The following is a 17,125-nucleotide window of genomic DNA, read 5'->3' on the forward strand; positions in this document are numbered from 1 at the left end:
AACTACGGTGGGGATGGAACCCACAACTTTTTCACTACAATCAAAAAGGTTGTCAATTAGGCTTAAAATAAAGTTTCCTTCTGAGAAAGATTACTTGGCTAAGAGATTTTATCCTACCTTTCTAGGCGTTCACTTTATTAGAGGATTTAACAAAATTTCATACACAAACTTATTAGCCCTGTAAAAGACTTTACAAATCTTGTAGAAAACTGATTAGATATTTGTACAAGATGACTTGTTTCTTGCTTCTACCTTAAGCTTGTCAGAGCCCTTAGTGCTTTTGTTCTCACTTTGTGATGATCTCTTCGTTGTTCTCTCTATATCTCAATCCCTTTTTGTTAGCTCATTTTTGCTTCCTAACCCTACACACAATACTAACCATAGATCTTAGGGTTAATCACTTTCTTCATCCTCGACTTCCAAACAAAACTTTTCTCATAAGCTTTTGATTGTGTTGTTCATACTTGTCTCTGATACTTTATCTTTCCAATAACTATACATATACTCTGATAGTAGCTTCTCCTCACTAGTATTGACAATAAATGAGCTTATCAGATCAATGAATTACCCTTAGATATTGACATCAATGACAAAACTTCATCATCATTCTTACATAGTGCAAATTCCAACACTTATTAGTCGTGTTGTTTGATTGGTTGAGTCCTAATGTTTCATCATATTCAAGTTACACCAATGCCTCCTTATCTCAACACCTTCCCTTACCTGCCTTTCAAAATAGTGTTCATCCACTTACAAAACCTTTACATTTTCACTACAAATATAATGTTTGCATCTCATGAATGCTCTGTCAAAGCTAACTTAATAATCTGGTAGTACTTTATATCAGTATCATTACTCTATCACCCAATACATATTGAAAGACCAATGTCAACCATACATGGCAGCCTACACGAACATCATGATAACAAACATCGCAGTTTGAGGCTAGTCCTAATTGATCCTTGCAAAATTTGATCAATTCCAACACTTACTCTTTTGTAATAAAGTTAAAATATGAGTTTCTCTGCATAGTTTTTGACATTTTCTTGTTGACGATTTTGATTTCAATTGAAATGATTTATTTGAATAATAGCATCAACATAACACCAATATTGGGGTATGTCGGGACGAGTTTTCAAGACGATCGAGGGACGGCTAGGAGACGACGACAAGGGTGAGATGAGGCAAGGAAGGGTGTTGTATAGTATACATATAGAACTTGAAATGATGTTTCAATCGAACATACCAAGTAAAAATACTTGAACATAGCAAAATTGCAACATGAACTAGAACCATTGAACATTCAACATAGTAACATATTACATACCCAATAGTAACATTCAAAAATCAAAACTCAAATAGAAATCCATATCCCCATTCCAGCAGCAACATGGTTGTGGAATGGCGGAGGTGGGGGTACGCAGGTACCTGGTGTGCGGACGTATCAAGGACGAGTACTATTAGATTTGGGAGGGGGTGTGAGTCCCTGTGTAACGCTGAATAATGCAGACATTTGGGCAATGTTGTAACATATTTTACAATGAACAAACAAATTGATTAAATAAAATGACTTTTTAGTGTACCTTGCACCGCTTTGACACATCATTACTTTGGCGCTATTTTTCAGAACAGTTAAGAATGGTATACTCGGATGATTTGATCAATTTAATCAGCCTATTATGAATAAGAAAGGAATATATGTTTTTTTTCATTAGCATGCTTGATAACTAGTTTAGGGCGATTTTGAATTCAATTGAGACAAAACTTCCTAAATATTGATCATTGCTTGCAAGACAATGTACAAATTTAAAACGATATACTACAAAAAAAAAATTAAGAGACAACATTTTATCTTGCTATTTAGTAACAAAGCTGGGTTTAGGATCTAATTTGGTATGAGTCAAGCAAGATTGAGATTATAAAAAATGTGTCTTGTTTAACTTGCTCTCTGTTGCAAGAAACAAATCAAACAGAAAAAAACTACTTCCTTTGAATTTAGTGGTACATACTCAAATCAATTTTGCCTCCAAAAAGGACTTGGTGGAGAGATAAGTTTGGGTCTCCCATGAAATTTCCCCCGAGCCTTCAATGAAAGAGACTAGGGTTGAAACCCTGGGGATGGTATCCCTTGTTTACCTACACACAAAAAAGTGCCCTCATTTTGTTAAATCGAATCACCTTTTGTGTTCTAACACTCTCAATAATAATTACGGTGAAGAAAATATAGGGTAACATATTAAATTCTGACGTAAGTTGGAGAGTTAATAGAGATCACTTACCTTGTTGTAATGAACTATAAACAAATTATGGATTAGGTCAGCACTAAAATATGCAAATCAAACTATGGTGCACAATGATTACACTTCGCCATCATGCTTGTCAACAAGACAAACTTATTTAAACAATCACATATTGCACAGGACCGTGATGTTACAAGGGATCAAGAAGCGCCAACCATCCATTCGTAGAAGTTCACGCAAGAAAATATCCTCTCTAAGACTGCTAATTAATCATGGAATTGTAGGATGTGGCCTAGTGTGACCTTTAAATATCTCCCATCTTTCGGTAAGTTAAATTTGCTTTGCAAATCTCAAGAAATTATTTGAACCATGTAATGAACATAGATGCTGTTGAAAATTGGTAAGCATATTCTTTATAGTTGTACACGCCATTTAGGTCAAAGGATGAAAACATAGTGTAGCTGCCTCTGCAATCAATGTACTTTATATAACAACTTGAACATCAAAGTTGCAGTGATGTGATAATAACATTAACATGAAACCATTCACTGAAAGGGCTCTTCAGGCTCTTCGTCTATTGAAAAATAATAATGAAAGTTCCAATCAACACATGGATACATTGGAGAAACGAGCACCCAAGCTCCATAAAGAGTACTTTCAATAAAAACCTGTACGCATCATGAGCCTGTAAGATCAAAAAATGCAAAGTTGCCTTAGCCGAACAAAGATAAAGTGAATAATTGTACAACATTGTGGGTCATATCAAGACCGCATCACATCCAACACCCAAATTAGGAGTGACAACAAATGAAGCTGCCAAGCAGCTGGCAATCCCATCATTTGGGCATGAAAAATGTCACCCTCACTGCTCCTTCAGTGGCTATGAATACACAAACTTGTAACAAGGGTATAGCTGTATAACATCTCATCCTGATACCATTCAAGTGGATTCAAATGAATGCCAATTTTAAGAGGCAATACATTGGAAAGTTACTAGTACAAGAGCCTCAACCAGAGACTTGTGCAGACTTATCGCTGCTGGGAAGGAAAAATAGCTAAGGAAGATCTATGCAATTAGCTTTCTGTGAATAGCAACGGTACTACAAAGATTCCTCTTTGTGAAGGCCTTGGATTTGCATTTGCAATTTCTCCTGAGACACTTGCCAGCTAAAGAGTAATTAAACTGAACTAACTTTGTTAATTCACATCTATAGCCTGGGAGGTGGTGGTTGGAGACTTTCTGTTGAAAAAGGAGACCTGTCCCACCCCAAAGGTGTTTGAGTGAGAGGATCCCACCGATCAACTAAAATACGCCCTCCACGACCCATCCTGACACGCCCTCGAGGAAGCACAATTCCCGCAGCAGCCAATCTTTCTGGATCTAGAGGTCTTGTAAACAATAATACTGGCTCCCGAGGGTCCTGCAAATTACATCATATACTAATTAGTTGAGATTAGACTTTATTACTTGTTAACATTTACAAGGCTGAATCTTATTATTCTGTAACATCACCTTTCAACTTAACTAGTCTATAATAAAGCTAATAATAATAAATCTAGACAAGTGACATTCTAATAAAACCAAATTCTGAAGATACTTTCAAAATTGTATTCTTTTCTCCAGAAGCAAGAAGAATACCCTTCTATTCACACGTCCTCTGAGCTGTTCGTAATTTCTTTTCGAGTCTCTCCTGTTTTGATCTGACATCTCTACCATTGGCATAGCATCTGTAACAGGTGGTGTTTGTGCAAATCCGGGACGAATGCGTGCATGACCATTTGCTAGATCTGAAGAATTTGCAAGCAAACCTGTAACACGTTCATCGTCTCCACGTCTGTTTACTGTGGATTTATTTGTGGGAGTGAAGCCAATAAGTGTAAATCCATCCTCGTCATGCTGGGTATCATGCTGCAAAGAAATGGCAGATAATTAGGAGGGGAAGGTACAAGCATTTTAATTCCACAAGAAGTTCAAACAATACTTATGGAATCAATTAGCGATATAATGAGATAATACCCATTAACATGAAAGTGCTTGAGAATTTAAACAAGCATAATCTGTTAAATAGAAAAAGTATCTTATTCAATGGGCTTCCTAAATGTCTCAACATTCTGTATGTCTGCTAGAATCTGTAAACTCTGAATGAGTCACCATCTGTTATTGATAAAACACATCTGACTATTGATTGCAATCTAAGGACTAATCTTCAAAATGTACTTAACAAAAGAGAAAGAGGAATTCTGATTTTTGCATTCATTCCATTTGTTATAGCCATCATGTGGTATATGCATTTAAATTTTTATGCACTGTTATTATTAACTCTCCAATCTGTTATTCCTTCTTGCTGGGTTGTTCTTAATATTATCTACTAATTAATTGCATTGATCTATTGTTATGAATCTTATGATCCTTCATGACAATAACCGAAACAATATAAGGATCAACAAAAATAACACCATCAAGTTCACCACAACAGAACTCAATGTAGAACCTGCTATACTCAATATCCTGGATTTATCATCTCCCCAAAAAGAAGTTGGAAACAATGCAATATGGTGTTAAGGTTTGCCCAGAAATAAAGATAAACAACAATAATGAAGAATAAGATAGCTACAAACACCACAAGAAATTATCCTAGGAAAACCTTCCACTTGAACGGAAAAAACTAGCCACAACAGCAAAATATCTCTTTTACTGATATAAAAAAATGTTATGGTACAAAGCTTTCACTTGACTTGCTTTACAATACACTGAGCAATCACTGAATAGATTGAAATTAAACTTTACATCTTACGAAGCTCTCTTCAAATTCCAAATACAAGATCTTTCATATTTCCAAATATTCAACACTTTGTATTTCCATATGCATGCCTCTTCGCAGGGCATATGATACGTGTCTCTTTATATAATATTATGACAAATGTCTCTTTCAGCTGAAGATGACCATTATGGTCATAACAAACATACAATATCAGAGATAAAGATCTCTATCGCAGCTACAATCTTCAACATATGGTTGTTATATAAATTGATTAAATTTATACAAGTAGTCCCTTCAAAAAGAAAGAAAATACATACAAAACAGGGTTTATGATCTTCACATTGCTTAAACATTATAATAGGAAAAATCAGCATATCTCCTCCGATGTAAAACTTCTGCTAATCCATGTATTTGATTACCCTCTTCTATTTTCCATGAGTCTGTGAATAGCACTTTCTGTGTCTGAGTAGACCATTTTCCGTGATTAAAAATAAACATATTGACCGTAGATTTACCTGCTTATCATTTCGTGGGATGAGAGAGTGACTATGGGAATCAATGTGTTTACATATAAATAATGCCACATGGATGCAGTTGTTAACCCAGAAATTCTCATGAAAAATATGCGACAAGTGATTCTGAGATAGATGTGGGAACACAGGAATGTGGAACCAGGGAATGAGAGGCCTATTTGGCAGAAACCTCGAAGAGGACAGGAATTAAAAAATTGAGAAATTTTTAAAATATTGAAAATGTGAGTTATTCATATTTAAGGCATGCATCATTTCATTATAGAACCATATCACATAGCATCAAGGCTCAATTGAGAGCACAATAGTTAACAAACAACATTACATTTATTTCATTGTAAATTTGCCATTTGCCCATATAGCTAACTACAACAAAAAGCCCAAAGTCACAGTTGAGCTACTTGGTAATGGTAAGAAAATAAGAAGCTCATGAATCAAATCTCCCATGGAAGAATGCTTGAGAGTAGCGAAGTTTCTATTTACTAGTCCCACAAAAGTTAGTGGCTTTTGATGCCTTTTTTATATTTCATTACTCACAAAAAACAAGCTATGGAGTTATCCTACATCTTTAAGTATCAAATGACAACATGATTTTCCAATCTGAAGAACGAAAATGTCATATGGCACTTAATGGGGGATATGACTAAGTCTTAAGGCCAAATGAGCCCCAAAAATATCATGTTAATTGTGAAATATGCAATTCAATATTAGACCAAGTTCCAAGTACTCCTTTGTAAGTTGAAGCCTTGCTTCCTTTCTTCCTATTTCATAATGTAATACGAAGGTTAAGATTTATGTGTTTCTTAAAACTCATTGTAATGGTCTTGTTGAAACCCTACAAAATTCAACCTACTTCTAGTTACAGGAAAGATGAGTTATGTTGCATACATGCGAACATTGTAAAATTGCATAATTATTGTAAATCTCAATTTGTTTGTGAGGGAGACAACCGATGGTCCTACATTTCAGAACTGATATGATTTTTTTGCTGGAATCAACTCTAATAAGTGCTCTTCATCATGCTTGGTGTCTCTTCTCAAAAATTCTACTTTGAATTGTCAACTTTGTATGTTGGGATCGATCTTTGGGTTATGTTATGTTGTCTTTCCATTATGTCTCTTTGATTCTTCGAGACATTAATTTTAATTCAAATTTATAAAATTAGTAGTTGGTACCATTGGTATCTGTTGTGAACTTTTCCCACATCACCCTATTGCAAAATAGAGACCCCTTTTTACGTTGTAGGCCTTGTCTCTTTGGTTTTCATTCTTGGTAGTTTTTGGCTCAGTCCCCTAAGGTTCCCCATGTTTCAAAAGAGAACTCGTGAAATTGGCTAAGTCTAGAAGAAAAGTGTTGTCCCCCTAGCTCCTAGAAATGTAAACTGTGTTTGTCAGTAGATTAGGTCAAATGTGAGAAGGAATTGATCTTTCAAAATGAAACCCAGTGAAATTTTGAATGTTTTAACATATTATTTTAGGAAATTTCTATTTTTAGTTTCACTGTGTCCCAGAATGGCCTTAGCTTGAGTTTGGAAGTACTTACCATTTTTTAGCAAAGTCTATTTTAAGGAAGTTCAATTGTGTTCGAGTTTGCCTAATTTTGCATACAAACAAACTTACTACTTAAAGTAAATCTATTTTTGGCAAGCTAAATAAGCATTAGTCGAGGAAGAGAAAAAAGGGTATCCAGTTCTATATCCAAACTGTTGAAGTTTGACATCTGGATGAAAATTTACTAAGCCTACGAAAGCATCCTCTAATAAGGGGCAACCATAAAGCATCTTCTGAAAAAGCAACTCCTGAAGAAAAGAGAAAATGTACCTAAAAGAGGAAAAAATCAGAAAAGGTGTCCAATTCAGATCCAACATGACAATCCAAAAAGCTTCCATCTCTAGAAGAATGAGCGAAATTGACTTAGTCTGACCCAAAAAGCCTCAATCTCTAGAAGAAAGCTGGACAACCCATTTAAAAAGAATGGAAAGTTGTGAAGATTTCTGATTCTAATCCAGGAAAAGATGTGAAATTCTTGGAAAATCCTTGTTCCAATATGAAATTTATCAGAAATCATGAAAAAAATTGTAGACAGGAACGTCGATGGAAACATGCTGATTATTGAAATTTGGAAAAGTCTGAAAAATTTTAGGAACTTCTGAAATCTGGAATCTCCCTTATGCAAAGAAAGTTGAAAAATGAATAACTCATGAACAAATTCCACCACATGCATGGATCCCCACCCAAAGGAAGAAATCCTCTACACTCAAGAATTTGCGCCAAACACAATATCTTTCACTTGGGCTAAAATGTGCAGCATAAATTCCATGAGGCCAAAGAAAATGGCTAAGTCAATGAAGGCGATGTAAAAAGTGACTGAGTCAGGACCAAAGGGAAAGGCAATGCAAGAAAATGGCTAAAGTGTTGGTTAAGTGTGGATCAAAGGAACATGAAGTTGATAAAAAATGACTAAGTAAAAGTTCCATGACATCCTTGAGAATGCCAAAAATTGGAAGTGTGCGGGAAATGGTCAAGTATGGATCTCAAAATAGGTTTGAAGATGACAAAAATGGTCGTCATGGAAAATTCCATGATACCAAAGGAATTGCCCACAAGTGGCAAAATCCCCCACAACCAAAGAATTGTGCCCATGTGACAATGTTGGCACTGTCGAGGTATTGTGCCCAAGTGACAAAATTCTACACGTGCAAAGAATTTTTCTTCAAAGTTAAAAAAAACCACCCCAAAAGTGCACCCAAGCATTCAATTGGCATGCAAAATAACTAATTTCGCTAATCATGTAAAGGGAAAAAAATCGAAAAGGCATGTTGGTGAAATTTTGAGTGTTTTGACGATTTTACTATTAAAGTAAGAAGATTTCCACAATCCATGATATATGCAAATGTTTATCTGGGTGTGATTGCGTTACAATATTTTACCATCAACATTTTGGATCGTACTCAATGATCCATCATCAGGATGAAAGAATGATCCATCAATACTAAAAGCAGATTTTCTTATTTTTGATGTTTCTATTTTTAGTCAATTTCATTGCATCCCAGATTTGCCTTATTTTAACTTTAGAACAACTTGCTTTTTTAGCGATGTCTAATTTTAGTATATTTCACTACATCCCGAATTGGACTTATTTTGACTTCGGAAAACCTTACTATTTTTAGTAAGTCTATTTTTGCTAGGTCTATTTTGGCAACAAATGAGCTCTAGTTGATAAGGAGACAAAAGGGTGTTCAGTTCTATATCCAGAAAAATGGGCAAGCAAGCAATCAATCAAAATTATCCAAAGAGGATAATTTGTGATATTTTTCAAAAATCATTATTTGCAGAGTAAGTTTTGCATATAGAACTTTGGAAGATTGGCAAATCATTTTTCAAAGTTGTTCTTTGGACTTGCAAAGCTTCTCACAATGAGATATTAGCTAGTTCTATACCTACACAAATTATTTTCATGAATGTTCCACCTCAAATATGGACATAAAAGAAATTGGACTCATAATAATCCTAGGATTACCAAACTATGCATAATACCAAGGATGCAAAGCAAGAGTCAATAGATGCATCTATATCATTATGTGATGAAAATATTCATTGCAACTACACCAATCCCCTAGATAACAACTTTTCTTTAGTTTGAAATGCTTTAAATGTCATAACATTCATCAAATCTTTTAAATGTTTTAGGAAAAACATAGTGCGGAGTGCAAGAGTTGAAGGAAAATATGCCAAGAAGAGAAACTCTAAAATCCTTTAACTCTGCCTAGTCCATGGAAACTGACCAAAAACACCCCAAACTTAAATTTTCTTTAGGATTTATGCAACTTCCAGCATATGATAGTGAAGATGAATATCAGTTAGAAAAAACTGAGCAAGGAAGACCGATCAAGAGCTTTCTCACATACTAAATAACTCAATATTAGAGATTGAAGTTTGAATCACTACCAATATGAATTGCCTCATCCAATGGATTCCCAACCAATCCCTCCTATGCCCTCTCATCAATCTATGTGACATCTTTTTTATCAACATATCATCATGTAAACAAAGTCTAACAATCTATAAGTCGCAAGGCACTATACAAACCACCAACTTCTCATCCTTATTGCAAGGCACACCTTTTCATCTTGACTAAATGAATGGAATTCTATGTGTACCAGTTCCTTTTTGCTATAGAAAAATTAATAACCCACAAAAGAAGTTGAGTGACAGCATCCTCTACTCGATAACATCCTTGTCATGCCATGCCATGTCAACCATCTAGTAAGTTGAATTCAGGCATTGTAACCAATGTTTGAAAACACGAACTCAGACTTGACTTGACATTCTAAAATTATGACTCAAACTTAGGACTCAACACAAACTTGACTAAAAACTTGGTGCAAAAAAAATGTAGAATTACACACAAAAAATTAGTTGACAACTTTAACCTCATTTGTGTAATTGCATTTTAAGATCCCCTCATTGCAATCAAATTTCTTAGATCCCAATAACTAGTGGGGGTTTGAAAGTGAAGACCCTCATTGGGCATGAGAAGTGATTACAATACGTTGCACAAGAATTCATATGTAAAAAAAATACCAACGATAGTAAAGATGAAGCAAAAAATGAAAACACTTGGATTTATAGGGCCAAATTTGTGGCATCTTTAATTGCTCTTTCAACCTTTTGTTGGCCATAGTGCCCTTTAATTCTTTACCCAAATGCTTCGTGTCTCCCCTCCTCTTTTTATTTCTTTGTTTGGAGTTGAAATTGACAAGTTTGAGCCAAAATATTCAACAAAAAAGGTCAATATTCACTTATTTTTGTTTCAACAAGCCCAGATAGACAGAAGAGTCCAGCCCAAAATTTGAGAATTTGAGTCTGGGACTCAAAGATTCCAAGAGCAAGACTCGGACAAATATTCACTAGGATTCATCTAGACTTGCCTCACAAGTTTGGCAAGTTCTAGAGAGTACTTGCACAGTAACTATGATTACAACCATATATGCCCTTGCTTTTTGATTTGTTACATGTTGGACCCCAATGATTGATAAAGAAAAGCCATTATATTCAAAGTACATTTGCCTATTACTTGCCATATATCTTTCAAAGAACATTCATGAGCCTTTCTTTCACATCTTCATCATCATTAAGAGGCATTATCCCAGGTCTTAGTGCATTCCCTTTGGGATTTAGAGTATAGGTTTCCATATGAAGCTAAGAGTTCGTAGTGTTCAAAATCATGACTACTTAGATGAATCACTTGCTTCATCTACCTAAGCATGATATAAAATGTCTTGTAAATCTCGTCACAAATATGAGAGTTTGGATAAGCATATTCGATGACTACACAAGTGAGATGACATAGCAAACACATTTGCAAAAAAATCAAAAGGATTAAGACTAGATTGACAAAGTGTAATGCCCAGAGTCTTCAAAAATTGAGCAACAATCTTTGGCTGCTATGCGACAAGTCTTCAATTGATACACAACAACTTTCAATTGCTATTCCAAATGGCAGAGTGTTATAGTTTTTGTTTTCAAGTGTTAGTTTCTTTGCCTTAGGTTTAGGGTTATTATAAAGGGATAGAGGGGTCAAGGCATACCTTGGCAATCACCTTTGATTTTTTTTTAATGTACCAAAAATGTTGCCAATTTTTTCTTGTAGGGAAAAAAATTAAGGACATTTCCTCACCATCCCTAATGCATTCATGGCAAGAGTTTCCCAAATGGAGATGGTCCAAACCATGCAGCATATGTCAACACAATGGAATGAACAACTTCAGATGCAAGAATTGACTATCAACATGCTACAACAGATCTTTGCATTATCACAGGATCAAGGAATTACATCAAGTTGGCTTACAACATAAAGATTATATTCAAGACATGCATACCTTCATTACAATAGCAATTCAGATCCTAACCCTAGATCTAAGCTTTGAGAGGTTATTCTTAGAATCCCTTCCTTGCTCCCTAAACAAAAATCAAATGCCTGAATATATAGAACCTTAACAAGATCTATGTCAGCCCAGATCAATTACATTTTCCAAGAATAAGAAAATGTTATACAGAAATATAGGTCCAATCCCAGATCATAAGAATCTCCCTAAACTTGATGAAATATAAGAGTGATCCAAGAGAGATGTCTGCCAAATATCCAGGTACACCATAATGTGAGCCATTAACCTTAGTCGTTTGAAACAGAGCTTCATGAGATCGGAAACTCAACTAACCATTAGAACTATGAAGAACACACAGAACCAAACAAGAATCCAGAATATCATGACTGTGAGGCATCCAAAAGAGATGCAATCCCAAACACAGATAGAACATGATGTCTAGATTATCACCCTAGGTTTGCAACAGCAAATGATTCAAATTGAAGGTTCACTACCAAAAACACTGAAATTGGAAAACAAGAACAAAACTTAAAGAAAATATTTTTGGGTGATGCATGATTAACAATCACCCAAGGATGTTCCTACATCAATCCCGATGTGAGTCTCCTTGTTAGGCAATTATTAGCAGCATAAATAAGGAAAAAAGAGTTAGTGTAACAAGTATTCATTAAGGTCAACTTGACATGACTAAAATTTTGATTGGTCAAATTCCACTAAAAATAAGAAATCTCATCAAAATGCCCATGGAAACCTTTTTCTGACATAACATAAATAAATGATTGGACTACACTTACTAAGAATTATAAGATAGCATTGTAATGTCCCCCCTTTTGGGATTGTCCTAATTTTTGTCAAGAATCACAAATTCCATTAAAATAATAATTGTAAGATGGTTAGGGATAAAGCTTTACCAATTAAAAGGCCTTTTAAATAGGTAAGTCCCAACTTAGGTGCTGCAATCACCAAATAGAAAACACATGCATTTATGTATATGTATATGTATATTAACATCAAATTCCCTGTTCTGATCTGAATATCCTATGTATAAGAAGTGTCCAACCTGTTCAAGCTTTATTGCCACTTTCATACGATATCTGCATAAACCGTTCTTCAATCTCTCCCATTGGTTTCTATAATCTTTAAGGATTTAAATAAAGTCTTTAATGTGTCTTTTTTATAGAATTTTCATGTCTTCCCTTAATCATTGATAGCATTTTCTGACTGGCTTAGTTCTCTATTGATAATCACAATCTGTACATTATTTATTTCTGATTCTATATCGATTTAAAAGCCTTACAGGCCATGCGTTTGGTTGCATTAATATGCCCTTGCAGTCAATAGAAATATATGTTATATAGTTGCTGACTGTTTTAGACATCAGGTGCAGATTGGATTATAAATTTATAAGGTGCTGACGGTATTTCAGACTGATACATTTACCTTCGATGCTGGCTGGGATGAGTTCATATTGATTTGTCTATATACTGACTCTGATCATGACATGCTCTGATTGGATGACATCGTTTTGTCCTTTTATGTTCCTGTTTTCTTAACATATTTCCTCTTGCCTCCACCTATGGTTACCTTTCCACCCTTATCCCTGTATGGAGAAAAAGGGAAAGAAATGACTTTCCCATGAATGGTCGCAACTAGCATTTGTCGCTGTTCTCATGCCTTTGGTATCTCATTTTATATTTGTTGTTTAATATAAAATTATAAATTGTATTATGCTCTGATTATATATATATGATTATTTATAATATTCATATTTATATCATAATGTGATAATATATATAATACATCAGATATATTGTTTTTGCTCGATAATAGTTATTTTTTAATATTATCAAATAAAGAGGTAACAAGAAATATTGGCATCACAGCTCCATATTTACTGGAGAAAACCCTACACACCCATCTCCAGACCTAACCGCTACCCATATAAAAAACATCAACACTTCATTACATATATATCAAAATTTCTTCATCAATTTACATACTACCCATCCTAATAACAACCTGGCAGCCATAATTACAGACCTTACAAAAGAAATTCCCCACCATTGATCAATTACACATGCAGCATAGTCAGATGATAATACAGCCAGCATATCTTTGCTCAGGAAAAAAAAACATTTGAATTCTGCACAATAACACCGATCGAATCCTACAAAAAATCCACCTTCGAATCCTGCAAAAGGTCCCCATTCGAAACCTGCAAAACGTTTCACCAAAATGCCAAAAACCCCACTGTACATAGCACATGAGCCCCTGCATTTGAAAATCCCTAATAGCCTCCTTCAATTTCCCCTATTCCACAAAAATTTGTTGCTTGTAAGCCTCCATGTTTACACTTTTTTGCCAATGCACAAAAGGGAACCAACCCAATTCTCGACCTTCATCACTATCTTCGTAACATGCAATATAGTCAAAGCCTACCTTGGGTGAGCCCACTCCAACAAGGACTCCAAACCCACAATTCAATCCCTTTTAAACAGAAAGTTCATCACCCATCTAAAATGCCATAAACCCCACCGCACATAGCACATAAGCCCCTGCATTTGAAAATCTCTAATAGTCTCCTTCAATTTCCCCTATTCCACAAAACTCTGTTGCTTGTAAGCCTCCATGTTTACCCTTTTTTGCCAACGCACAAAAGGGAACCAACCCAACTCTTTGACCTTCATCACTACCTTTGTAATATTCACTATAGTCAAAGCCTACCTTGGGTGAGCCCACTCCAACAAGGACTCCAAACCCACAATTAAATCCCTTTTAAACAGAAAGTTCATCACCCATCTAACCTCGTGTAATGTCCCCTCTTTAGTTCGACATGGCATTGATCATGGATTTGCCTATTCCAGACTCTCGTAGGCAAATGGTGTGGAAAGAGAGTCAATTCTGCGGATCAGATAGTCATATCTTGCTCTTGAAGAAGTGTTAAGAGGTTATATTTTATCATTATGTGATATTGGGGCCCACATGTTATAATTTTAATTTGAGTTGCATTTTTTATTTTATAAAATTACTTTATTATAAAAAAGTGCATTATAATGAGAAATTATAAAGGATGTTTCTAGAAGTTCTAGCAACTTCTTAGAAAAGTGAATAAATAGAGGGCTGGGCCTCTCATTTGGACATGCTTGGATTGGAGAACTCTTCTACTTCTTCATTGTGAAGACATTTGTGGACTTTGGATCTGCAAATTATTCGATCTTTGGGAACGAATCACTCCCTTGGATTGGCGACTTTGAGGGTGTGAAATATCACCTGAATTGTTGCATAATTGGAGTTGGTATTCAGCCATCTCATTGGAGCTTATTGAGAATTCGTTGTTAGGGTTTGTTTTTTGTTGGAATAAGGATTTCAGATTTGCCCTATCATTGGAGAAGCATTTGACAAGAGTTTGAAGACAGAATAAGTGCATTTTCAGAATTGGCAAAGCAGGATTCGGAACCACATAATTGCTCATATCTCCTCAACCCCTTGGAGTTATTTTTTATGGTTTTACAAGGTTACTACCTAACCCTAGGCGCCCATTTTTCTTGCATTTGGGGGTCCCAAAACCCTAATATTATTTTATTTCAGCAGCCGTACAGGTACGGCCTGGTACGGCCCTGCTAGTTTGGGCAGCAGCAGCAAATTAAGGACAGTTTGGGGGTGCGGTTGTAGGTTTTCATCAACGATCTGCAGCAAAACGTGGTGTTCTTCCATAGTTCTTCAAACCAGGTTCTTGCATTCTGAAATATATGTCAATTTTTGGGTAAATTTGCTGTCATACAGTCGTTGTAATAATCAGTCCAGAATTGGTAATAAAATAATTTCAGAATTTATTGCATTGTAATTGAAATATAGTTCAATGGCTTTATATATATTGTAATTCTGTGATTATATTCTGAAAGTATCAAATCTGAAATTACCATATTCTGAATATTGTTACTGTTACACGCCAAGTGTTTGACAAAATTCCTAAGTTCAGTTTGAGGGTTTCTGTGGCCTTTATAGAGAGGGTCATTACAGTGGTATCAGAGCTATAAGTCATGCCATCCTGTGGAGGTCTTATAGGGAATTTGGAACAGCTGGATAGGAGGGAAAGTGTTTGACGAAATGTCAAAACACTAAAATCAGAGCATGCGACAAAGGCCTTATAATTTCCGCAATACCAAAGCAAGACAAGATAGGATTTCTAACCTGCAGAGCGAACAGTCTAGCTCATCTATCCAGGTGGACATAGAATCCAGTCATACAGACACAGGGGAGGTATTTTTTGATCAAGACTACGACTACAATATGGATAGAGGCGGGAATGCCAATCCAGATCCGCAAGAGGAAAAAATTTTACAGTTATTAGACACCCTGGCACAAGGACAGCGATTAGCCGAACAAAGAGCACAAGAACGGAATCAGAGAATGGAGCTTATGATGCAGATGATGGCTCGACAAATGGGGTTGAACGCTAACATAGGTGGAGGAAATAATCAGAATGGTCACAATCAGAATGGGAATAATCAGGATGAGAGACATAATGGAGGCGAACAAATTGGGAACAATTTCGGTCATGCCCCCCAGCAAGCTAGGACAGTGAGTTCGAGGCCTATGATTCCTACGTTCCTACCTAGAGCTCCAGAGCAGCCGGTACCAGAACCCCAGATCACTGACATACAGGATCAACTAAGGAGAGATTGGGAAGCAGGAGGTCCAAATTTTACAGCTGCAATCACCTTTAGAGAGTATATGGATGTGCGGATGAAGCATATGCCCCGTGGACAAGACAGGACTCAGAACTATGAGCTACGAAAGAAAGTAGGCAAACTACAGTTACCATATTATGATGGCTCGGGGAAGTCTATAGCAAGAGCTTGGGTTCAAAAGCTTGACACATACTTTCAATTGAACCCTATGTCTGAGGAAGAAGCTATTAAGTATGCAGCAATTCACCTGGATGGGTTAGCACACGAATGGTGGCATCATGGTATGATCACTATGGGTCATGCACACATTACCTCATATGTGGAGTTTACGGAGAGACTGATTGAACGTTTTGATAAGAAAGATCCAGAACTCCATTTCAAGGAATTAGCCCAGCTTAAACAGTGGGGATCATTGGAAACATACATTTCAGAGTTTCAGAAACTTGCAGTGTTAGTAACAGATGTATCTGAACGAAGGCTATTGGTTTTATTTATGGATGGGTTAGTTGATCCGTTGAGAGGGTGGATTAAAGCTCTCAACCCTCCCACTTTGCAGGAAGCCATTAAGAAAGCTCGTGACATGGATTCCTCTTCAGCTTCAAAAAACAAATTTCAGGCAAAGAGTTTCCCTTCAGGAAAAGATAAGGACAGGAAACCCTTTCATAGAGAGGCACAGCTACCTAAGGAAGAAAGTAAGAGGCTGGACAAGGAGACACTTAATGACTTGCGTAGGAAGAAGCTATGCTTCTATTGCAAAGGCCCGTATGAGTACGGCCATGACTGTCCTATGAGGCCAAAAGGGAAGGCCAACCGGGCAATGTGGGCTTATTACGAAGGCTCAGATTCAGATGGTTCAGAACATCATGATGAGGATCCTGATGAAGCAGAGGGAGAGCAGGAGATAGACAGTGCAGGGCAAAGGCAGGAAACAGAGCTACATTTACAGGAAGCACGACTGTCTAGTATCCAGAGAGAGGGATCTTTCAGACTTCGGGGAGTCTTGGCTGGGCAGAAG

The 17,125-nt window shown here is 36.2% G+C and overlaps 1 protein-coding gene across 2 annotated transcripts in view; it reads right to left on the reverse strand.

Annotated features, from left to right (window-relative positions):
• Positions 1-2,784: 2,784 nt before the first annotated feature.
• Positions 2,785-17,125, reverse strand: part of LOC149580702 (uncharacterized) — a 55,055-nt gene continuing 40,714 nt past the window's right edge. For both annotated transcript variants that reach the window (XM_089792935.1, XM_089792941.1), the window contains 2 exons: positions 3,880-4,149; positions 2,785-3,661 (listed from right to left, as the gene is read on the reverse strand). In XM_089792935.1, coding sequence (XP_089649061.1) covers positions 3,449-3,661; positions 3,880-4,149 — 483 coding nt within the window. In that variant the 3' untranslated portion in view covers positions 2,785-3,448. The remainder of the gene's footprint in view (positions 3,662-3,879; positions 4,150-17,125) is intronic.

The sequence above is a fragment of the Cupressus sempervirens genome, chromosome 1 (genome assembly GCF_028749045.1).
Source record: "Cupressus sempervirens isolate cs-2001-9-10 chromosome 1, ASM2874904v1, whole genome shotgun sequence".
Lineage (NCBI taxonomy): Eukaryota > Viridiplantae > Streptophyta > Pinopsida > Cupressales > Cupressaceae > Cupressus > Cupressus sempervirens.